The sequence below is a fragment of the Pituophis catenifer genome, unplaced genomic scaffold (genome assembly GCF_029215685.1).
Source record: "Pituophis catenifer annectens isolate HBS135680 unplaced genomic scaffold, rPitCat1.0.hap2 SCAF_7, whole genome shotgun sequence".
Taxonomy (NCBI): domain Eukaryota; kingdom Metazoa; phylum Chordata; class Lepidosauria; order Squamata; family Colubridae; genus Pituophis; species Pituophis catenifer.
The window spans coordinates 70,903,883-70,929,448 of NW_027256887.1; the positions used below are offsets into that span (position 1 = coordinate 70,903,883).

The 25,566-nt window shown below is 41.7% G+C and overlaps 1 protein-coding gene across 1 annotated transcript in view; it reads right to left on the bottom strand.

Moving 5' to 3' along the window:
* Positions 1–25,566, bottom strand: part of DENND2A (DENN domain containing 2A) — a 77,961-nt gene that overhangs the window by 22,235 nt on the left and 30,160 nt on the right. The window contains exons 2-10 of the mRNA XM_070946651.1: positions 19,810–19,908; positions 16,141–17,340; positions 15,465–15,592; positions 12,268–12,386; positions 7,079–7,276; positions 5,989–6,085; positions 5,032–5,082; positions 3,770–3,957; positions 1,821–1,930 (exon numbers count right to left, since the gene is read on the bottom strand). Coding sequence (XP_070802752.1) covers positions 1,821–1,930; positions 3,770–3,957; positions 5,032–5,082; positions 5,989–6,085; positions 7,079–7,276; positions 12,268–12,386; positions 15,465–15,592; positions 16,141–17,340; positions 19,810–19,895 — 2,177 coding nt within the window. The 5' untranslated portion in view covers positions 19,896–19,908. The remainder of the gene's footprint in view (positions 1–1,820; positions 1,931–3,769; positions 3,958–5,031; positions 5,083–5,988; positions 6,086–7,078; positions 7,277–12,267; positions 12,387–15,464; positions 15,593–16,140; positions 17,341–19,809; positions 19,909–25,566) is intronic.

Here is a 25,566-nt window from a genome sequence, read left to right on the forward strand (position 1 = left end):
TTGCATTGCATTCCATTCTTCTAAATAGGATCAAGGTAATTACATGGCTCTCTATTTGTATATCTTTTGGATCAAAATAGTTGTTTTTGTTTTAGGGATTCTTTCATTTTTATTATTTATTTCTCTATTATGATTACATTCTGCCTTTTCCCCCAATAACTCAAAATGGTTTTTTATTAGAGGAATACTAATTCCATTGTGCATCCCTACTAATTGCCTTTCCCTACTAAGCTACTACTTAGTCGCAGCATAAAATTACCTTGACAATATCATTTTTCTGTCATTCCCCTATGTTACATTTTTATACCACCTATCTCACTGTTTGGGGGCATCTCTAGCTGGCTGTTTTTGCTTTCATCTCATTTCCAGGCCATGAATGAGACCAGATTAAGTTGTCTTTATCTGTACCAAGCACTCAAATTTGATCACACGGCCACAGGACTGCTACAACAGCCATTACTTTGGGGACTGGGTGTAAGTACCATTTCTGCAGTGCTGCTGTTAACCCTGAATTGCCACTTAATGAATCCAGATTTGGGGTGGAGATGGCCAGATGTATAGTTTTTAAAAGTCATACCTTTAAAGTATTTTGGATACTTATATTTTATATGAACTTTATGATATATTTGTCTACTCTTGCCTTCTTTTTAGGGCTGAGACATAGTGACTGTCCCAAAGACACCCAGCTGGCTTCTAGGCCTAAGGTAGGATTAGAACTCATGGCTTCCTGATTTCTCACCCATTTCTTTTAACCGTTGCACCACTATTCTTTTGTTGGAGGTCATGTGTGCTTTCAAATCAATCTTGACCACTGGCAACTACCTGGACAAGTCCATGCAATTTTCTTGGCAATGTTTAGATAGATGTGTGCAGTTATACCTATTTAACATTGTAGTTCTTTGTACAGATTATACATAAGGACTACTTTAAAATTACGCTAATTTTGTGACTAATTCTGTAGCTTTCATGTTACACACCTTGCTTCAGTCAAAGACAAAACAAGAATGGATTGGATGGCTGAATAAATGCATTGATTCCCTAAATATTTCCAACCACAAATTTTGTGTTTGTTCTTCAGTTGTTCACGCTGAAGTCAAAATTGATTTTGACTCAGGGATGGGCTGCTTGGGGTTCGGGAGAACCTCTAGCTAAGATTCTGTGCAGTTCGGAGAACCTCCAAATCCCACTCCTAGCTGGCCACGCCCACCCCTCCCCTCCCAGGAGTCCCCACGTGGCCCATTTTGGATGCAGGTAAGTGCAGGGTGTGCACGGAGGCTCAGGGAGGGCGAAAAACAGGCCTACTGGAATTTCGGGAAGGCTGGCCTCCAGAGGGCCTCTGGAGCTTGGGGAGGCTGTTTTCGCCCTCCTGGAGGCTCAAGGAAAGCCTCCAGAACCTGGGGAGGGCAAAAACGCCCCCCCTGCCATGGTGCAGGAGGCCAACTAGGCCACACCCACCATGGCCACGCCCACCCAGCAACTGAGCAGAGAACATCTTGCTAAAATTTTTAAAGCCCACCCCTGTTTCAACTGTTATCATAAAAAAAACAATCTGGTACAAATAAAGCTAGCGTTGTTGTTGTTATTATTATTATTATTATTATTATTATTATTATTATTATTATTATTATTATTATTATTATTATTTAAATTTGTATACCGCCCTTCTCCCGAAGGACTCAGGGCGGTGCACAGCCAAATTAAAATACATACAATACAAAATTTAAAATAATTTAAAACAGAATTAAATCCAATTGGCTATGCATAATGGCAGGTTGTAGGAGCTGGCAAGAAGGGAAGAAAGGGACCATCCTTTAACGTGCCTGCTAAACTGAGAAACAGGAGTCCAGTCTTTTGCATCAGGGAAGCAAAACTGCGGAATGGCCTTCAGCTGGTCCTCGGCCTCCCTCATGAATTTGAAGGAGCGTTCAAGCTAGCAGAAGAAAAGGAGGAGATGTTTTTAATTGTTTAGGTAAAGTAAAATTGCATGACTTTTTTTCCTCCCCTTTCCATCTACCTGGCTTCCTAAATAAATAGAGAAGTGATGACAGAAAATATACATCCGTCTGGAGCAGAGGTCCTCAAACTTAGCAGCTTTAAGACTTGTGGACTTCAACTCCCAGAATTCTCCAGCCAGCATAGCTGGCTGGAGAATTCTGGGAGTTGAAGTCCACAAGTCTTAAAGCTGCCAAGTTTGAAGACCTCTGGTCTGGAGGGTATTAACATAGTTGTTTGCCTAGCTCACCTGATCTTTGTCTAACAAATGTGTGTGTGTGTGTGTGTGTGTGTGTGTGTGTCACTCAACCAACCAGTCTCCCTCCCTCCTCCTTCCCATTTACAGCCACATCTTGAGAATTCCTTTATATTGCAGATTTCCTCTATCTTTTAGCTACTTGCCTCACCAATGCTGATGTCCTTATTTTTAGAATTTTCATTCTGTTAAGAGTTATCAACAGACAAAGAAAACTGCCTCAGGTCTGGTAGGGAGCGAGCCATGTAAAATAATAGGCTGCATACAGTCCCCAGTGTTTAGTTATGAGCACAACTGCTTAAATCAGCAGCACAGATTTGCATCCGCCTCAGGAAAGGGACACAAAACCTGTAATTGAAATCCAGAAATAGACTCAGCATTGTTTTAAGAAAGTAGACAGCAACAAGCTTCACCTTAAAACGTAGGGATCAGGGGTGGGTTCTAATTTTTTTTACTACCGGTTCTGTGGGCGTGGCTTATTTTGTGGGTGTGGCTTGGAGGTCATGTGACTAGGTGGGCGTGGCTAACTGGTCAGAGTCGTTTCTGGAAGGTCCTCGCACTTACAACCAGTCCTTGCACTTACGACCCGACTCATTTGTTTGCTTTTAACACTGATCAGCTGTAGGACGGCCCTTTGAAGCCCCCCGGCAAGAGTTTAAACAGTTTTTTTCCCTCTAGTCATCAGCTGGGACTCAGGAGGCAGCAATAGATTGGGGGTTGGGCCAAATAAAAGGTAAGAATAACGTGGGTGGGGGGGAGGGGAGAACCTGTTCGTTGACGTCATATTGTCACCGCTACCGGCTCTGCCGAACCGGACCGAACCGGGAGAAACCTACCACTGATAGGGATACATTGGAAAGTTCTAGCCCCGTGATGGCGAACCTATGGCATGCATGCCAGAGGTGGCACGCAGAGCCCTCTCTGTCGGCACGAGCGCCATCACCAGCGCTCTCTGGTGGCCCTCTCTGTGGGCACGAGCGCCATCACCAGCTGGTCTTCTGGTTTCCAGTGCACATGCCAGCTGTTCTTCGTGTGTGCAGGAACACCGGAAACCCAAAGGCCAGCTGGCCGGTGCGCATGTGCACGCAGGCCAGTGGTTTTTGGGTTTCTGCTGCTCCAGCGTGCGCAAAATCCAAGTGGCACATGCATGCGCACCAGCCAGCTGGTCTTTGGGTTTCCGGCGCTCTGGCACGCGTGAAGACCAAGTGGCTGGCATATGCATGTGCAACGGCCAGCTGGTCTTTGGGTTTCCGGCGTTCCGGTTTGGGCACTCAGTGCCGAAAAGGTTCGCCATCACTGTTCTAGCCCATTCACTTGCTTCACTGCCCTGTCTTTTGTGACTATCACTCTCCCAAAAAATGTTGTGGACCCTTGGCTGCCCACCTCCGGGTAGGTCAACCTCCTTAATCTGGCATCCCCCAAGATGTGTGGAGTCTCAACTTCTAGAATCTTAAGCCAACAGAGCAGAGCAATCTTTCCTTTGCTTCTCTCTGAACAGGCTATCTCCATCATATGTCCTACCTTTAATGGAAACTGCTGGGTAACTTCAGGGACGTATGGCGCGCAAGCTTGTTTCTTGTGTAATGACACTACAACAAAATATTCAAAGAGCTGCCTCTCTTGATACTCGATCAGATCTCTCTCCAAGGTGTGATACTTGGGGGCTTGCTTCAGGCGAGATTTTACATGAACAAGGCGTTGACTGTGAGCTACACAAAAGGTAAGCCAACAAAATCAACACAACTGATTGGGTGTGGTTCCCACAGCAATTAGAAGTTCTGTCTTACTTCAAACTACATATTCACCATGAACTCAGCCAGCCTTTCTTAACCTGGTCATCCTCCAGATGTGTGAACGTCAATATGAAGCATTCCCAAGGAAGGACCTTGTAAGGTGATAATCGTAAGTGCTGAAATCCACCCAACTGAAGGGCACCAGAGTTCAGAAAGGTCAACCTAAATATTCTGGAATTATGTTGTGTTGTAACCAGGATATCAAAACATTCTGAAACATTATACAGAGAGAATCAAGAAAAAAATGTAATGTTGTTAGTTGGTGGATATGACATTTATTTTTTATTTTTTTTGCGGAAAATGAAAGGAGAGAGCACATAGCCCAAGAGTTGGAAATATGCTGGCTCACTCCTGAAATGGCCAGACTTGAACAACCTTCAGTAGAAACAGCATAGTCTGGAAAATAAGTGATATGTTCTAGAGTGGTAGCATATATCAATTATTAAATATAAGGATATTGAACTTCACCAACTGATTGCAATTGCAGTTCATCCATACAACTGAAACACTTTTAACACAGAGCTTTATTTTTACCTATAACATCTATAGTCCTAAACACATTTATTGGAGCATTTTCCCCAAGCTGGAACTTATGTTTGGACTACAAATCCCAGAATTCCCAGCTACCATGGGCACTGGCTAAACTGACTGGGAATTGTAGGATTTGTGGTCTGACACCATCTGAAAGGCTCCAGGTCTGGAAAAGCTGCATTAGGATATAAAACTCATTAAATATTGACTTCTAAGTACACATTTTAAAGATTGGGCTGTATGTTGGATAATGAACTTTTTTTAGGGATATGAATGTTCATGTAGCCATCATAACAGACAAATAATCAATAATTCACTTTTGCAATAATTGAAGGCCACTACAGGCATAAAACATATCCTGTTATTTTGGGCAGGGAAAAAAAAACTAGAAGGGGAAAATCCACAACTTTCAATCCAAGAATCAATAACCTTCTTTAAAGTTTATCTCCCAATTGATACCTCTTTGTTTTTCTTCTGTGTCACTGTCTGATTCACTATTTTCATCTGTAACTAGGAGGAAATAGAAAAGAACAGTAAACATCGCTTTTCTAAAAAAATACTTATTGTTTTCTGAATAGCAATAAGCAATAAGCAAAACCTAGAATGGATCACGGAATCAGTTCTCACAAGATCTCTTATACCCCAAAATATAGGCTGTCTTAGTTGGGGTAGCCAGAAGATAAGTCAGGAATTACAAAAAAATTTCTAGAAAACCACAGTAAACCATTCAGATTTTTGCTTACTGGGAGCAACCCCAAACATCACTAAAATTAGGTTGTGAAAATGAAGAAAGATTGGAAAATGAAGGGAGGAATTTTGTACAAAAGGACAATGAGCTCAGTTCCTAATTGAAAGATGCTCAGGGAGCAGCCAAAAAGCAATGCTTTTTGAACCTTGCTTTGGTTAACGAATGATGGCTCCTACTGTAAAAGACCAAGTAGAACAGTTAAGTCTGAAGTCTGCCAACTCAAATGTACCCTGTAACAGTACTAGGATATAGGGCAAGTAGTTCTAAATAGCAATAGCACTTAGACTTATATACTGCTTCATAGTGCTTTACAGCCCTTTCTAAGCAGTTTAGAGAGTCAACATATTGCCCCCCAAAATCTGGGTCCTCATTTTACCGACCTTGGATGGATGGAAGGCTGAGTCAACCTTGAGCCTGGTGAGATCCGATCTGCCAAACTCCTGGCAGTCAGCAATCAGCAGAAGTAGCCTGCAGTACTGCATTCTAACCACTGTGCCACCACGGCTCAATATAGAAAAGAGGCAACTGAGGCAGTAGCATCATGTCCTTTATAACTGGCTGTTATTAAAGTGATCCCTTTAATATCGGACTATACTGAGAAGGCACAAAAGCCAGGTCCAGGTCAAGCTGCCCGCAAAACCAGTGGTCCAGCAACAGTCTTTCCTTACCTCTCCCTGAGCTAGACTCCGTAGATTGTGACAGTCTTTTGACTCGCTTCTTCCCTCTTCGAGCCTCATAAATAGCATTGATTTTTAACACCAGCTGCTTAACGTAAAGAAGAAAAAGTAAATGCTTGTTGTGGTCTGTCGGCAGCCTATGGAGCTGGCAGCAGAGTCGGACAGTAAGGAGGCTGGGGAGGAACATGGCCAGTCCTGGAGTCTGGGAAAGGCTCAGACGAAGGCTCTGCGATGGAGGCAGAGATGGGCCAGGGCTATCTGGGAGTTATGTGCTGACTCCGGAGCCTCCAGAGTCTCACATCAGCGAGGCAGAGGAACAGGGGGAACCTGTTCCCAGTGCGCACATGCGCAGAGCTGAGAGAAGGCAAGAACAGTTAAGACAAAAGGGGTGACTCGGGAGTAAGGCTTGTAGATGATTGGCCCCACCCATAAGACATAAAGATGGAGCAAAGGGAAATGAGCTTTTGCAGGAAGCAACTTTGTTCGTTCTGGTCAGTTTAAATTCTGAAGCTCCGTTTTGACTCTGTGCTCCATGTGACCTTGCAAAGCTAATTGCCAATTAGGTCTTTGGCAGCGTGTCAAGGGAGATAAAGGTGGGTGCTTATCAGCCTTATCCCGAAGGACTGTGACAGACTTCTGTTGGACATGCATAGGGGGGTGGAGCACGTGTGGGGATGCCCGCATGCGCAAGGTGGGGCACTGCAGGGGGCTGTGCATGCATACGTGGGGAGCATGCACGGGGGGCCAGCACGCATTGCATTTTGGGGGTCTGGGTGTGCGCTTTGGGCACTCGGTCTGGAAAAGGTTACTCATCACTGCCCTATAACCTTCAGATGATGATTAATGTTATTGTTTTATTAATTTTAATCATTTACTATTTACATTGCTCAATTGTGGAGGGTAATGTATAAGCTTAATTTTAAAAGACTCTCAAGATTCAGAGAATTTTCAGGATCACAAACGTGAAATTAATACTTAATTCCCTAGACAAGACTTAAAATAACAATTTCTGAACACTGCTTCTAATCTTTCACAGTCCTTTCTAAGTCAGCAAATAAAATCTTTAAAGAAAACAAAATACCTTGGAAATTTTCCTTCTTTTCTTGCCATTTTGAGAATCACCCAAGGAGAAGAAAGTATCGTCAGGACTGCTAGGAGTGGAAGGAGGGCTGATTTTGGAAGGAGAATAAGTCCCATCCCGATTGGGTTTCCGTATGTCTAACAATTTGAAACTTCTGCGTTCTGAGTTCTGCCTAAAGAAGATGGGCTTAGAGAGGACCTAAGGAGATAGACCACAATGGGGGAAATGGGGAGCATCAGACACTGCATTTCTCCATGATTTAAAAAAAATCAAAATAAGAAACATCAAAACATTAGTTGCAAGAATACTTGGCTGATTATTAGCGCCCAAAAAACTTTTAACACTTGCTTAGACTTTTTCCCCCACAGGATTATCTAGCTGGTCAATAGAAGGGGGGAGGGGGGAAATGATATATTTTCCACCAGTTTGCTGAGAAGTCTCATTAGCATGACAGAAACAGCTCTTACAGCTTGCACAACAAGCTTTCAGGAGCTCTATGGAACTGAGCCAACAAAACTAACCAGCGAAGCAACCACAGACACTTGGATAGGAAAAATAAGGAGCTGTTGTACCACATCAGACCCAGATGTTATATAGTCCAATAGCCTCTCAGCCAATGCTCATCACCAGTGGCTTCAGAAGCAAGTTTAAGCAACCATACAATTGCATATTTATGGACCGTGCATTCCCTGACCCTGTTATTTAGCTATCGATTTTATCCAGTAAAACAACAGGATGGTCTGGCACTGGTTCATGAGCTTCTTAGGACACAGTAGGTCAAATCTTAGCTTTGGGCACAAGAAAACCAATTTCAAATTCTGGCTCCTGGAAACGCTGGAATAAAGTTGTTGTGAGAGCATAACAAAGCAAAATCGGGGTTACTAAAGCAACTCCAGGTATTGATTGCAATTACAGCAATTGTGACTTTCTTTTTTAATTTACAAAAGACCAATATGGTGAAATAAGTTCACAACTGAATGAAATTCTTCTCTCTTCAATGAGCAGTAGTAGAAAACTTATTAAGTGCTAACTACATAACAAATCAGACTACTAATTAGTTGGTTCCTGTTTGCATTATTTCTTACAGAATGCAAGCAATAAATAAAATAATTTTTCCATTGTAGGAAGTTAGCACCGATCCCTCTCATAGAAAAATGAAACATTTTAGGAAATATTAAAAGGGCAGAATATTTCCCCTAAAAGGGAGGCAGAAACTCAGCCCCCCCACACACATCTTTGTCAATGGGCCATTAAGGCCTGAGCCAGCTCATCCGCAACACAAAAGACATGGCCTCCAGGACATAATAGGACCCATCTAGCAACAGAAACTCACCACATGACACCTGGAAAGATTATATCACCTAGCAAGGCTCAGCTAAGCTTGGGACTCAGAGCCTACAGAGTTGCCCCTGCATGGCCCCCTGGGAGTCTGACCACCAATCAGAGTGCATTTCTTACACAGGAACAAGACGGTCTAGGGTGGGGCCCAGAGAGGGCATAAAACCAGGCCACTCTCAGCATCTCGGCCCTTTTTTTTTTCTTCACCCAGCATCTTCAAGGCATGTGATCCGTCCACCATTAAAACCATCTTTCCAAACAGTCTCCATGTTTCCAGTGTCTTTTCCCCCTTTTGGAACTCAACCCAGAAGGAAATTTCTTCCAACACCATCTTTGTGAGATAATTAAAAAAAAAAAACTCCTTGTAATGACCCAGTTGTAGTTCTAGATGCTTTTTTATTATATATATAATTTTTATTAATATATTCTATACACTAATACACAAATAAAATATACAATCCTGCCACCATGGTATAATATGATTACATTGTCCATAAGTATAAAATCATTCCTTTATACATACATATTTGCCATCATATATATACATCATCATATGTCTATTCTATCCCTAGATGCTTTTTTAAAATACTTCAGAGTTATGATTTGATGGAAGTATCTATACAATGAAGTTTGTGAGGAATTGTCTCTATTTTTCCCTTTTTCAAACACCCATCTACAAAATACATACAAATGAACTCAAGGATTAATAACTGCAAAGTTACTAATTTCGCAGAACTGCAAAATTTCTTCCAGTTTATTCAGACCAGAAATATTGGCCAAGTTCTCAATCTTTCTCCTCACTCCAGCTTCAAACAAAATTTCAGTTACAATACACTAGGTGCCTATGACTTTTGTAGTCACTACCGTTTCTAGTACAATTTAGTGCTTAAAGGTAAACTTCTATTTAAACCAAATAAACCAGAGGGCAGGAGAAGAAACAATGGATGGAAGCTAATCAAGGAGAAAACAACCTGGAATTAAGGAGAAACTTCCCAACAGTGAGGACAATTAACCAGTGGAATAGCTTGCCTTCAGAAGTTGTGGGTGCTTCATCACTGAAGGTTTTTAAGAAGAGACTGGACAGTCTGAAAGGGTTCCTGCTTGAGCAGGGGCTGGATTAGAAGACCTCCAAGGTCCCTTTCTGCTCTATTTTGACTGAAACTCATTTGCACAGCAGATTCTTCCTTTGCATATCTCTTGTGTGTGCTTAACTCTTCTAATGGATTGAGTCTAGACCAGCCTTAGACCTAAACTGCTAGAATTGGATATGGAGCTGCCCGAATAAAGGTAACTCAGCTAATGCCTTCAGTATTTTCATCACCATCATCACTCTCTCCAACAGACCACATTCTAAGGACAGTATTTCTAGCTCAGGGTTGAAATAATCAGCGCTGATTATGTTACCTAGTTTGGGTAATGAAACATCTGCAAGAAAACAACCAAGCTCAGAGAGCACCAAACGCCCCTCAGACCACATTCTCATTCTGTTAAAGGCATTAAAAGGAAAGCAGGATGTATTAAGATAGGAAACAAAACAAAAAATAATCCCCCATCACTTGGAAGATAATATCAGCTGCCAGCTACACTGAATCTTATCTCCAGACTGAATATCAAAAGTACAGTGTGCAGTTGCCAAAATGAACTCCCTCCACAGATCCCTCCCTGCCCAAAACTCCTCTGTACATCCAAAAAGACTAATATTTTTCCCGATTTATTCCTATATTATCTGGAAAACAGTTAGGGATTAGTAGACAGTAGTAACACAGAGTTTTCTGTCTCTATACTACAGCAACTTAACCTTTGCACACCTGAGTCCTATGGAGATAGGGCGGATTTAAATAAAAATCCCAAATAGGTTATTTATTTATTTATTTATTTATTTATTAAATTTATATACCGCCCTATTCCTAAGGGACTCAGGGCGGTGAACAGCGAACGATAAAAATACATGTAATACAAACGTTAATAATAAAAAACCAATTAAAATATACTAAACATTCTGGTCCTAGATAATTCAAGACATCCCAGTTTAAAATAAAATCAAAAAGCAATATAAAGGGAAAGTTAGGCCAGGCCGGCCTGCTGAAACAGGAATGTTTTGAGGGCACGGCGGAAAGTGCGCAGATCCGGAATCTTCTGTATCTCTGGGGGGAGCTCGTTCCAGATGGTGGGTGCCCTCACAGAAAAGGCTCTCCCCCTGGGGGCCGCCAGTCGACATTGTTTGGCTGACGGCACCCTGAGAAGCCCCTCTCTATGGGAGCGTACTGGGCGGTGAGAGGCTATTGGTGGCAGAAGGCGGTCTCGTAAGTACCCCGGTCCTAAGCCATGGAGCGCTCTAAAGGTGGTAACTAAATTATCAAATACATATATATGCATAAATATTTGCAAGAGCATTTCTGTTTAAGCATACAATTCTTCATTAATGGAGCCCCTTGTACTTTATATATTAATCAGTATTCTCTGTCTTTTGCTCTATTGATGGCCATTCATCTTATTTTTATATAGGGAATTTCAACTTCTGATCTAACCTCTCCTCCGCTATGCCTGAATATAGATAGTGGTGGTAGTGAACAGGACAGTATTTTTGCTACCACCAAGTACTGAAAATCCCCAAAACTCTTCAAAGAATGGAAGTGTAAAATTCCATGGCACACAAGCCATATGCATACCTCCCAGTAATCCAAGATACAGCTCCCAAAATGTGAAGGAAAAAAATCGGGATTTACAACAGTGGCTTTGAGTTTGAACTGGAAATAGAAGATTGCTGTCAATCCTTCTCATAAATAAACCTAAAATCTCACTACTATAATCCAGCTGCTCAACCATCATATTTTGAAGTACTGCTTGGCAACCTGAATTTTAGACTATTTGGAGGGCAAGCGGTATTAAAGTTGAGAATGAGTTGGTTGCCCAGCTGTCTCCCTATTCCCATTCTTAATCTCCATAAAAAGGATTGAGAAATGAATTCCACCTCTTCTTATGAGGTCAACAGAAGGCTACCTACAGTCCTCCAGAAAGCTGCAAGGCTGAGTTGTGGCCCCTGACTTTGCCCACAAATATTCAACAAGATCCCTCAGCAGCTCATAGTCAGAAAGAATGATTTCACAGGTAACAAAGTCTCCTGTTTTTTCCAAACTTCCACTTTCCAGCCAACCCTAGAAATGTGGTATATGGTTTTACAGAATTTCTTTATGGTTACGAATTGGCAAGCACTATCAATAAATGTGACTAAGACTCTGAGTTTGTCGATCGAAAGGTCGGCAGTTCAGCGGTTCGAATCCCTAGTGCCGCATAATGGGGTGAGCTCCCGTTACTTGTTCCAACTTCTGCCAACCTAGCAGTTTGAAAGCATGTAAAAAATGCAAGTAGAAAAATAGGGACCATCTTTGGTGGGAAGGTAATAGCATTCCGTGTGCCTTTGACGTTTAGTCATGCCGGCCACATGACCACGGAGACGTTGTCGTACAGCGCCGGCTCTTTGACTTTGAAACGGAGATGAGCACCATCCCCTAGAGTTGGGAACGACTAGCATATATGTGCGAGGAGAACCTTTACCTTACCTATCAATAAATATCTACAGTAAGAACAAGTCTAGAGTGCCCTATTTCTAAATCCAGAAAACCATTATGATTCAGAAAGCTTAGTTTTACTCCTTTAAAGTCACCAAATTCAGTTGGGGGGGGGGAGAGATAAACTCCCTTAGGGAGTTAATCCAAGATGGGAAACCAAGCTGAACAAAGGATTAGTCATTTTCTTCCCTGAAGGTATCAATTTCTGACCACTGAATCTCCATAATAACAGTCAAAATGTATAGCTTGGGGGCAGTGGCTGTTCAGATTAGACCAGGTTACCTTTGTGGGTGTGCCAGGAATAGAAGAAGGAGATGCTGGAAAGTTCAGGCCACATTTCTTCCCTAGGCAATGACTATTTGTCTCGATATCTTCATAGGGGTTTTCTTTTGCTGGTAAATCTGGAATTGAAAACCAAGGCAATAAATGCACATAAAACAAAATGCAACTTTTTCCTAGGAATTTGGAAATGACATTTGTGGGCAGAATGAGATTCCGTATCATTCATAAACTACCACCAGCATATGCAAGAGTCCTCGCTTACAACTACAATTGAGCCCAAAACTTTTGTTGCTAAGTGAAACATTTGTTAAGTGAATTTTGCCCCATTTTACGACTTTGTTTTCAGTAGTTGTTAAGTGAACCACTGCAGTGGTTAAGTTAGTGACACCGTTGTTGAGTGAATTTGGCTTTCCCATTGACTTAGCTTGTCAAAAGGTGGCAAAAGGTAACCACATGACCCCAGGATACTACAATCATCATAACTATGAGTTAAGTTGCCAAGTGTCTGAATTTTGATCACAGGGATGGAGATGATCACACATCAACAGTCATGTGAAAAAATGTTCATAAATCACTTTTTTCAGTGCCGTTGTAACTTTGAATGGTCACTAAACAAACCATTGTAAGTCAAGGACTACCTGTACATGGAACTATAAATTCAGCTCTATGAGTAGATGATCTGCAAATCAATCTATTTAGGGTGCATCAGGATGGGAAGGACTGACTAATATATTTATTAGACTGAAACTTGTTCTTCTTCCAGGCGCTAAAAGCAGTGTACATACAATTGGATGAAAAAGTCAGGCACCCCCTGGTTAATTATGTTTCAGAACAGAACAGAACAGAACAGAACAGAACAGAACAGAACAGAACAGAACAACAGAGTTGGAAGGAACCTTGGAGGTCTTCTAGTCCAACCCTCTGCTTAGGCAGGAAACCCTACACCAATATATCCCTAAATCAAAACAATCTCCACATAATACAAATGTGAAGGATATGTTAGCAGTTAATTGAATTCTTTCTTCTTTTTGTCAACACAGTATTTCCTGTGCCACTGTTATCACCCAATCCCAAAACATAATCAGACCACCTCTATGCTTAACAGCTGGCAAAGTATTCTTTTCCATAAAGGCTTCGTCCTTTTTTGTCTAAACAATTGTGTGGTTTTTGTGGCACTGGTCTCCAAGTACTTTGTTCCCAAACATTTCAGACTTATCAAGGTTTTCTTTACATTTTTAGACAAACCTGAACTCGGAGACAAAGGTTTCCTTCTGAGAATGTTTTTGTGCAGGTACTTATTATGTAAGCAACACTGCATTGTGCACCTGAGGAGCTACTCCAGTATCACCTAATCTTTTCAGCAAGTTATTTGCACTGATCTGTGGATTCTGTTTTGCAGCTGTGACCATTTCCTGATATTTTACTCTTTTGCGGTCTTCCATGATGTGCCTTGACTTCCATATATGTTCCATTCCTTGACAGTATTTCCTCCCAAGTAAATTCGCTAGCTGGAAGCATATACAGATTTTAAATACCTTATCATGCTTTGTAAAAGTGAATTCTCTTCATTTTCAGATAGATATTCAGATGGCTACTTAGGGAAGCCTAAGGTGATTGAAGGTCACAACCTGAGTGTTAGAATAATCAGGGTATTTGTTCACTTGTGGAATTGTTTCCACCTGCACCTTTAAGGAGTCATATCTCTGTGGATCTTACTGATAATTATACATTAAAAAAGTAACAATAATTCAACTAGAAAGCTATTCAAACTTTTATACCACATTCATTACAGTAGTTTCTTATTCTGAATTTGTAAACAGCTGCATCTAACGAATGAATATGCATTCAACTTTGCAGAAAGTTGGTTTTAATGCTACACTATGAGAAAGCAATTTTATCCATCCCTCCTAAAAAACCTCTGAAAGAGAATGACTGGTCCAAAATAAGCTTTTAAACCAGGATCCAACAATTATTCTTCATTCATTTTTTTTTTTTAAAAAAGAGTGATTGTCATACCTGAACATCAGTAGCCAATGCCAACATCATGACTGGATGGCATGAGGGGAAAAGGAAAGGAAAATTGAAGAATAGTTTTGGAAGAAAAGAAAATATTAAAAATAAAGTGCTGAAATGTGCTGAAAGCAGGAGAATGTGCTAAAGATGTGTTCTAAAGCTGGAAATGTTCAACTTCTCACAGGCACAATTCAACATAGAAGTTGGATTCACATATCATATTAAATCTATAATGCAATTTCTTTATTTTGGGCTTAGCATACGGTTTACTGCTTAGCCTATTCCAACTTTTTTTTTATTTTTTTATTTTTATTTTTATTTTAATTTGATTTATATGCCGCCCTTCTCCAGAGACTCAGGGCGGCTTACAATGCGTTCAGCAATACTTATTCATCAAAGAGTAATTTTTTAAAAAAATCTTTATTTAGTATTATGAGTCAATCAGTAAACTGCTTTTTTGCCTATTGATTTTCACATTTTGTTCTATGTTGGATTGTGTCTATTACTTTAGTTTAAGGTGAGTATTAACAACTTGTTTAGAACTCGTTAATTACTACATACGAGCAAAGTGATGGATCACATTTGGATCAGGTTTTACTCAAGGAAGCAGCATACATATACATGCTAATGTCTGCCTTGCTTTGACAAATACACACACCACTGAAATAATGTACTTTGTCCTTTTCTCATATTAGCTTATGTTGGTTTCATCTACTGTTTGCTGTTGACTTGCCAGGGTTACAGTTCTGTCATGCACTTTATATTATTCCTACAAATAAGACAATATTGCATGCCATAAAAATCGGTTGTAACCTCAAAAATTATGTATTTACATGCCCTAATACACCAAGGAGATGTTATTTTAAACATGCAAGCTAACAACTCCCAGCTTTCCAGATGTCGAATTCTGATCAGACCCAAATAGCATGGCAACATTCAGGTTTGCAGAAATTAAGAATTCAACAATACCAGGAAAACTGTTGGTTGCCTATTCTTACTCTTACACAGCAGTATTGTAATTTCTACCCTTCTTATCTTCTAGAAAACTAGTCCATACTACTCGATACTAAAACCTTTGGTTTGAAAAATGCTGCATACACTTGCACTAAATATTCACTCATCCACAGAGTTAACGTACAAGCAGTGAGGTCACCATAGTTGCTTTTCATCTCCAGAATGCCTACCTAGAATATCTTCATAGACGTTTTCCTCTGATAAAGTGCGGGTTAGGGCCATCTTGCTTTGAGCATACCAATCCACTCGGCCATTCTCAGAAGAGGACTGCAACAAATCTTCAAATTCATAGGACTTCCTAGGGCATTCATTTAAAAAGAGCAGAAGAAGTGGTGGGGGAAAAAAGGTGGATATCGCAAAAGAATACAATAAAGCAAATCACTCAAAGTATTATTGGAGGAAAAAAACATGTATTTTTATAGCTTTATGTCACCGTAAGCAACCCTCAAAAAGTTTTGCTTCAGATCTTAAATCTCCCAAGCTATGGGTTGCCTTTCTCCAATATGTCAACAGATTCTTACACAGGGCTTTCACTTTGTCTCTGGCTATCTGAAAATTTCTGGCTGCTTCTGAGACTCCCCCCACCCCCACCCCCTTCTCCCCTGTTCTTTAGCCTTGGATCGATTCCCAGAATATCTGCATGAATCCACCTCTCATTCCTTCCAAATCCCTCCTCAAAATCTATCTGTTCATGAAGTTTTTGATTCATTCTCTTAGTCCCACTAGCATGGTATAAATAAATTTAATAGAAGTATATCCCCATTTTATGTAGCAGAATACATACAAGATTATATTGTTCATTAAAAAGAATCAAGAGAAACAGATAAAATAAATATACAGTAATACCTGTGATCTGCGTTAGCCTTAAGCTTTCCGTTCCTCAGCCTTCTACTAATGGCTGAGGGGGGAGGTGAAGAAGGCAGAGGAGGGGGTGGAATAGAAGGGAGAGGGGGTAGGAGTCTCTTATTCCGAGCAGGCAGAATCCACCCCTCTTCACCTTCATGTTTGAAAGTCCGTCGAGGCTTAGGAAGCGGATTGATAAAAGGTTTCTTCTCTGGCAAGCCAGGCTCCATGTACACATTTTCTTCATTGCGAGATCTGCATTTCACACACGATGCTTTCACCTCTTCCAAAGTCCCAAAGATTGGTTCTCTGGCTTCAGTATCCAAGCCAAGGAGCCACTTACTTACTTCTAGGCGATTGGTACTTTCCTGGCCTTCAGAGGGCTCCTGATCCTCACCTGTCTTCTCTTGCAGACAATGTGGAGAATAGTAAGTACCTGGTAGCTGGGGTTGGGCTTCAGCTGACCCACACTTCAAGGCCTGCTCCAGCTTCTTGACTTGACTCAAGACAGACAAGTTCTCCTTCTGGATTTCCTTCTTACTGTCCTTCAACTCAGTACATTTACCCACATTGAAATTACATTCTTCCTCCCTTGATTTCACATCAGCTTTCCTTACAACATGCTGCCCAGCGTTTTTAAAAGTTCCAACTTGCCTCTCATCCTCCTTGCTTGGCCCCTTGTAATTTGGGAGCCTCTTATTATCCACATCTCTCATTGCAACACTATTCCTAGCCATCTTCTCCATTACACCCAAAATTGGACTGGGTTCCTCTTTAATACTTTGGTCCTCCTCCTTCCACAGGGACACCGGAGCTGGAATTTCCTTTTTTCCTTCCCATTCTGAAATCTTGTCCTTGATACTTAAAGGCTTGTTTTTCAAGCTGACTTTCCCAACGGACCGAAGATTCTGAAAGCCACCCATTTGCTTCCTTAGAATCCTGCTGCTTTCCCGCACGTTGAGATCTACTGAGGGATCTCCGATGATCATCTTGGGGCTTAGCATATTCTGCTGAAAACAGTCCAGTCTTGGATCCAGCATCAATTTCTCTATGGTTTTCAGTGAGCTCTCTGCCACGGAATCTAGTTCTGCTTTCGGCAGTAGCTTGGCTGGGAAGGCAACACTCTTCGACCAATTATGCTTTGAAAGCCCACCCCAAAATGTTGTTTTTGCAGCTGGATTATTTAGACTTGCAAACCTGATCCTAGGCAAAAAGGGCAAGGGTCAGAAGAATTGTACAGGTTGGCATTCATCATTCAGTACAATGTCATGAGCTGGATTTAATAGTTAGTTCAATATTAAATGTATAACACTTTAACTTAAAAGATACAGGAGTGTAAAATTATTCGTTTTTCCTGCAATTTTTTTTAGTGTCTTCCCACTGATCTAAATTTATCTGCAAAGAGGAGTGCTTTTCTATCTTTTCAGTAAAACATGAACATCAAGCACACGTCATTTATTTACCAAAGTGTTCAGTAACACCTTAAAGCAATATTCTTGCATAAATCCATTTGTTTGAACACACCAAAGCTCACACCAATATAAATACATTTCTCATTTGTCAACATAAAACTATTTGGTATTTTCCCCCCTTCCCTATATTAGCTGATTAACCTGAGTGCATCTGGAAACTACTCAAAAAACCCTCCTTTCTGAAAAGCCATCCTAGGTAACATCTTAGTTTTGAGGCACTAGATCAGAGGTGGTATTCAGTCAATTTGCACCGGTTCATGTGAACCGCTGGCGGAAATTTGGCCAAGGTCGCCGAATTGGTAGCAATGGCCGGCTGGCCATGTCCCTGAACCAGACCCCTGGTCGCACACCATGTTCATCACTGCCATATTCTTTTGAGCATGCGCATCTCATTGCCTTGCAAGTCAAATGGGATGCTCATGGGTGAAGAACATGGCGGTGATGGCACAGCAGCAGCTTTTTCCATGACTCCGGTACTTTTCGGCAGCCTGTGGGAGGCTTCTTTGCCAGCCGCTTTGTGGTGGCTGGATGGGGGCTGCTGAAAACTCCGGTCAGCTTGCCTTCCAGACTCTGGACCAGCCGCCGCGGAAAGTAAGCAGCCCGAACAAAGAGGCGGTGGATGTGGAGGAAGTGGGGCTAGGGCCAGGGCTGCTAAAGGAGGGAAAACGGGTGACTGGTGAAGGCAGGGCGGGGGTAGATAGGTGGAAATTCCAAAAATTTTCCTATCTTTTCCTGTGGGCGTGCTAGGTGGGGGTGTGTGTGTGTCATGTGACTGAATGGGTGTGTGTGTGAGTGATGTCAAGTTGGCCATGCCCACTCAGTCACATGCTCCCCACCTAGCCACACCCACCAAAACGGTACCAAAATTTTTGAAACCCACTACTATCCTAAATGGGTTATCTCTTTTAAAAAAATATTTGTATGGACACTACTCATGCTTTTACACATAATAACTAGAGCACAGGGACTTCAAATGTATGTTTAAGCTAGACTGAAAACCTTTCTGCTTAACAGTTTATTACCTGAGGCTAAACTAATGATATGTAGCTCCAGAGATGAATACAGTGCTGAGAGTTTCTTAAAATCTTATCCTCAAGTTAATATATTGAAAGGAGGGAATATTAAACAAGAGAGATTTTAAAATGGCAATTTATTTTACCTATTATTACATTTTTAAGATTTATGTCCTATTTATAACATACAAAATTATATGCAAAATGACTATTTTTACAGCTTAGAATATATAAGGGGTTTGTTTCACACCTAAATATGAACAATAAAAGCTGCTTCAGAATAACAGAAAAAGATCAATTTAGCACATGTAGTTAAAACATATTAATGTAACAAAAGGCCCGAGACAGACATGTGTTTGTCTAGTACTGAAATACGAGGGCTTGTATTTCTAGAAAAGCTTCCAAAATCTAGATCAGGCTCTTGGTTAAAAAAAAAATGAATAAATTTGACTCTCTTTTAAATTTAATGACAGTAAAGCAGAAATAAATATGGAGATCAGATATCCCCTATCCCCATGCAAAACAATAAAATAAATCCCCCACTAGCGCCTTAGTGAAAGTGAGGTCAAGAATGCACTTGTAAAGTGCAGGAACCTATTCAATTATCTGTGCCTGTTTCTGACAAAGTTGAAAATATGTTCAAAGTATCTTTGAACAAAAAAAGTGGAGGGAGGAAGTAAGTATAGTAGCCCTTGACTTAGAACCACAATTGAGCTAGAATCTTTGGTTGTAAGTCATGGTAGTCATTAAGTGACTCATGTGCCCTGACTCAGTTTTATGACTATTTTTACAATGGTTGTAACTTGAATCCCTGCAGCTGTTAAGAAAACCATGATAGTTAAGGGGAATCCATGTTCTCAAATGGTCATTTTTTGCCAGCAAAAAAACATCATAAATGCTATCGTGTGACCATGAGGTAACATAAATGACTGGAAATGTGAGCCAATTGTCAAGCACCCAAAATATGACTACATGACTGCAGGGTGTGTGTGTGTGTGTGTGTATGTGTGTGTGTGTGTGTGTGTGTGTGTGTGTGTGTGTGTGTGTTGTGTCAGTCATAACTTCGAAGAAAGGTTGTAAGTAACTATCAGGGAGTCTGTCGTAACTTCAAGCAGTTGTAAGTGACTGGGCATTAAACCCTTCCCTCACTTGGAAATCAGCACAAACAGAATATTAAGAATATTTACCTCTCAATTGTTTTGCAAATAATGTCTTCAGGCTTATTCTCCACATTGGGGACACTGCTCCCCGTCATCGTGTTAGCAACTGGCATAGCTGCAGGCCACCTAGGAGGAAATACATAGAACAGCATGTAAAAAGCTGGGTGCTTTGTCCTGCAATTTGCAGTGGATACTTTTTTTTACATATCTATATGTTCAGACAATTGTGATTTATTCAATAAAATAGGGTGAAAATAAGATCCCTAAATTCATACCAAGGGTATGAATACCCTTCTTCGAAGACCAGCTTTTGAGAAGCTATAATTATTCAGTAGTTATTTATGCTGCTTTCTATGAAAACACTTTTTCCCCAACTCGATTTGTTCTGGGTGGTCGACTGTTTCAGTCCCATCATCCTTAGCACAATCATATCTGGGGCCCACAGACTGGAAAAAGAGCTATGTTAATTAAAAGCCAGGGATAGCGATTAGGCTCAGAAGGAATGTTAGAAACAGATTTTTTAACTGCCCTGTTACCCATGTAGAAATTGTTTTTAGGAAACAGAGTGCCATTTAAAACAATGAAGATAAGACAGTAATCAACATTTGATTAGGATCATGTAATCTTTGAGTTTTTTTAAAAAAAATCCAGCCTCCCTTCTCCCCATTGCTTTTGAATCCTATTCCCCTTCTGGGGAGGGTAGGAAAGTTTGCTGCCAACGCTGACATAAAGTGCTCCCATTTCAATTATAGTTGTAAAACTATGTTAATGAGTTCAGTCTGATTCTTCAGACTCAGAAACTAAACAGATTCTCAGCCTGTACTTTGGGAGTTTACAGAAGAGGGTGCTTTGAGAAAAGGGGCACTCAAAGAGATATTGGTGCAGGCTGGGCCAGTTGACCCAGAGTCTAGGTTAAGCAGGAATCCATCACTCTGTCTGAACTCTCCTTGAATTACCTGGCTGAACTCTGGATGGAAAATTCACTACTGTACTATATTCATGGATTCTTCTTGAATGTTCTGACCGAGGCTCCCTTAACAAGCAGGCGGCAGGAATAGATCCCGGCAAAATCTCTTTTATTTACACGACTGTGAATTACATTCATTCGCAGTCAGCAAGGTTTGTCCAAACCAGTTTTTCAAAGGTATATTTCTCAACACACCTTATCTCGTTTGGTAAGCTGCCACGTAACTTGTTTCCAACCACAGTACAAGGCAAAACTTGGCACAGAGTCTCTCAGAGTCACGGAATGAACAAAAGCCCACTCCCTGTTCGCTCCTCTTTTATTTCCTATGGGAGGGGACAATCACTCCAAAGTGTGGCTTTACTCCCGAGTCGACCCTGCTTTCTGAGTTGTTCTTGTCTTCTGGCAGTCCAGCGCATGCACACTGGGAATGGGCTCCAGCTGTTCCTCTGCCTCACTGCTGTCTAGCTCCCTCTCTGCCTTCAATGCAGAGTCCTCGTCCAAGCTTTCCCCAGCCCCCAGGACTGGCCCAGGTTCCTCCCCAACCTCCTCATTGTCTGACTCTGCTGCAGCTCTGCTGGCTGCCGGCAGGCCACAACACTGAATCTGTTACGGTATTTACCTCTCTGGGCTTTGGCTTTCGAAAAATTTAGGTCTTATGTCTTTGTTTTTCTATATGTTTCAAGCAGAAATTTAATTTGCATTTTATTTAGCTGATTTATCTGTCATCCATCTTGTGGTTAAAGGTGATTCTTTGAGTCAATGTTGTGACCGAGGCCCACGTAGTGATTAGCAAACACAATTCAGTCCTCAACAAACTTATTTTATTAAAACAGCTGAGAATTAATTCATTTTCAGCTTAGTCCAAAACAAATTCTTCATAATCAGTCCTACAGCCTTATAACCAACCTTTGATGTCTTTGGCAACCTGCCAAAGGCTTTTCTTGGCAAAACCCCCACAAAGTTCAAGAGACACTGACAAGAAGCACTGGAATCAACGTTGCTTTTCTACAAAGAACCCAAGAACTAGTTGCTGCTCTTTTAAGCCTTATGGGAGGGGCCAATCATCTTCTGGCCTTACTCCCAAGTCGTCCTTTTTGCTTCAGCTGCTCTTGCCTTCTGGCAGCTCTTCACATGCGTGCACTAGGAACAGGTTCCTCCTGTTCCTCTGCCTCTCTGCTGTCTGCCTCTGGAGGCTCTGGAGTCCGCGCATCACTCCCAGATGACCCTGGCCCCATCTCCGATGCAGAGCCCTCGTCCGGGCCTTCCCCTGACTCCAGGACTAGCCTATTGTTCTCCCCAGCCTCCTCACTGTCTGACTCTGCTGCCAGGTCCACAGGCTGCTGGCGGACCACAACAGTCAGTTAATACCTCTAGGTCAGGGGTGTCAAACTTTATTTCATTGAGGGCTGCATCAAGGTTGCTTGACCTGGGGGCGGGGGCATGGCCAGCTTGATGTCACTCGTGTCAGGAGTGCCTGTGATGGCCCGAGCAAAAACTCTGCCAGCAAAAACAGGCTCCCTAGCTCTGTTTTGGCTGCGACAGCTTCCTGCAACCCTCTGCCAGAGTTCCAAGCTCCATTTTCGCTGGCAGAGGCACTGCAGACCAGTCCTTTGCTATTTCCAGGGTGGCCCTATGGGCCAGCTCTAAGCACCCCATGGGCCGGATCCAGCCCCCAGGACTTGAGTTTGACAGCCCTGCTCTAGGTTACAGTCGAAGCTGTCTGGGCATATACAAAGGCCTAGGCTACCTACAGTATGTTATCACCCCATAATTCCATAGGCGGTAGTTGCCCTGTAAACCAACTGCACTCAAGAATTCCTTCTAAAAATGCTTGGAAGCAATGACTGCATCTTGCCAGAATTTCCTCTTTGCAATTTGGATTGGGAGCTGTGAATCCAAACAAAATGATGCTTAGAGCTCCCATTAAAAGTACAGGTAGTCCTTGCTCATTGATGGTAATTGGAACCAAACACTTTCTTTCTAAGCAATGTAATCATAAGGCATGGTAACAGTTCTGAGAGTCCCAGTTGCCATTATTAGATGAATTCTATGTGGTTGCAGCATTCCACAGTAAAGCGATTACCATTTGCAACCTCCTGATGGCTTTCCCATTGACTTTGTTTCTGAGAGAAAGCAGGGAAAGTTGCAAATTGGTGATCATGTGGCCACAGGATGTTGTGATGTTATAATTGCAAATCAATCACCAATCACCTGAATCACAAACACGTGATCACAGGGATGCTGAAAATATGAGGATCCTTTGGTTAGTGATGTCATAACATTGAGTTGCTGAATGAATCGGTGTTAAGAACTATCTGGATTTGTTAGAAGGAAAATAAATGTAAAAAACACAACCGTTCCAGCATCAGTTGTGACATATAGGCAATTTTAAGGCAGCAATGTTCTTGCCTGTTTTTCCCACATTTTCTATGCAGAGAGTTGGGCCCTCCCTTCTTTTATGTGAAAAGATCAGATTGCATCTATTCACTAACACAATAAATGACATCATATTAATCAGTGCTAGATGTATCTCGGTGGGGTTTTTCTATTTTCCTCGCTAAAGAGAATGGCTTCTTTCCAGGCATCCTTTAGGGGGAGGGGGTCATAGAGAAGTATAAATGTAAACTTCAGGGGGGAAAATGCCAGAGAAGCTATTATGAAAACATTGGATTAGAATAAGAATAAGAATTAGAATAGAATAGAGCTGGAAGGGACCTTGGAGGTCTTCTAATCCAACCTCCTGCTCAGGCAGGAGAACCTATACAATCTCAGACAAGTGACTGTCCAGTTTCTTCTTAAAAACCTCCAGTGATGGAGCAACCATGATTTCTGAAGGCCAGCTGTTCCACTGGTTAATTGTTCTCAGAGTTAGGAAGTTTCTCCCTAATTCCAGGTTGCCTCTCTCTTTGATCAGTTTCCAACCATTATTTCTTGTCCTGCCCTCTTTGGAGTGCTTTGGAGAATAATTTGACCCCCTCTTCTTTGCGGCAGCCCCTCAAATACTGAAATACTATCATGTTACCCCTAATTCTTCTTTTCTTTAGACTAGCTAGCTCAGGGGTCTCCAACCTTGGCAACTGGCTGAGGAATTCTGGGAGTTGGAAGTCCACAAGTCTTAAAGTTGCCAAGGTTGGAGACCCCTAAGCTAGATCCAAAATCTGCAGCCGTTCTTCATATGGCTTAGCCCAGAAAGAGGTGAGAAAGTGAGAAAGAACCTCAAGATTGCCTTGTCTTGAGTCTGTTTACTGTAAGTAGGGAGGGGAATCTTCCAGACTATTATAACAATAGAGGAATGATAATTGTACCAACCTTTCAACACCCATTTATACCTATTTTTTTCTCCCTGAAGGGCTGCAGAGATGTTTTTGTGTGTAAATCCAAATGTCCACTGAGACAGAGAGCCTAGGAAACTGAAGGATCTTTGCAGGACCTTGACAGAATTTCATCTCACTCGTGGTTATTATAAGGATCAGTTACTCTTCAGATAAGTAATTGGAGAGAACATGGGGGAGTTAATTTAGCTCAAACAAGCCTAGATGTTCTTGAAGCTAACATTAATCTCTCAAGGTTAGATGACTGCCTCAGATAACTTGAGTTTTGAAATCCTGCTTTACCCCTCAGCTCCAAGACCTGGCTAAGTATGCTGTATGAATGAACAGGGCTGTAATGTAGTAACAGTCAATGTTGTGAACTCGTAATTTGCTACTCTGAAGAGGCTACATATGTCTTCCTATTTTGTCAGTGTTTGGAGAGCTGAACCTGGCAGGCAAACCTATTAAAATACCATAGATCGGGTGTCAGCAACCTGCGGTTCTGGAGCCACATGCGGCTCTTTGGGCTCTCTGCTGTGGCTCCCTGTCAGGTGATCCCACCACTGGCTGGCCCTGCCCCTCGCCCTCCCTTCCCAGTCACTCCTCGCCTGGCCTGAGAAAGTAAGGGTGACTGCAGGGGATGGAGAAGCGGCCAGGGCAGAGACAGAGAGATACAGAGAAAGGGGGTGAGAGAGAGACATAGTGAAATACAGAGAGAGGGGGAAAGAGAGTGGGGGAGAGAGGGAGGGAGAGAGAGATGTCAAAAGGGTTTTGTGGCTCCCGGTGTTTTTTAACAACTGGTTCTCTGTCCTAAAGACCTACTGGGTAGGTGTGGCTAGGGGGTCATGTGACTGGTCGAAGTGAGTAACATCGAGTTGGCCACGCCCACCCAGGTTTTGTGGTTCCCGGTCTTTTCTTTTCTGTGGAAAACAGGTCCAAATGGCTCTTTGAGTTTTTAAGGTTGCAGACTCCTGCCATAGATTGAAGGAATACTTTCTGTCCAAGCAACAATACAATTCATAGCACAGCATCTTTTACAGAGCCAAACGTTGCTCGAAGGGTTAATTTGATTTTTGTAGATTTTCTTCCTGGTTGCTGAAAGTGTGAAATGGATGTCTTTTAGCCATTGAATGATGGGCATACTGTTTGTTGATTGGGAGAAAATGTTGCACTAACTTCTTTTGAAATCTCCAATAGCACAGGAGGGAGATTGACAGACTCCAGAGAATACTTTAAAAGACATAATCGAATCAGAGCTGGAAAATCTTTCAACAGCTTCGGTCAGAATTTTGGCAGTTTCCCAGGTATACTTAGCAAAGTGAGTCTCTTGTAACATTTGCATTCACACTTGCTACCAGGTCCGTCTTAACAGCATTATGGGCAAAGCAGTGTACTGGGGCCCCTGCAACAACTACTCACAGGAATAAAAATGTAAATGGTCAATAAAATTAAACATGTATTTATTTTATTGGCCCTTCCAACAAAATTGGTGTTGAAACATTAAAA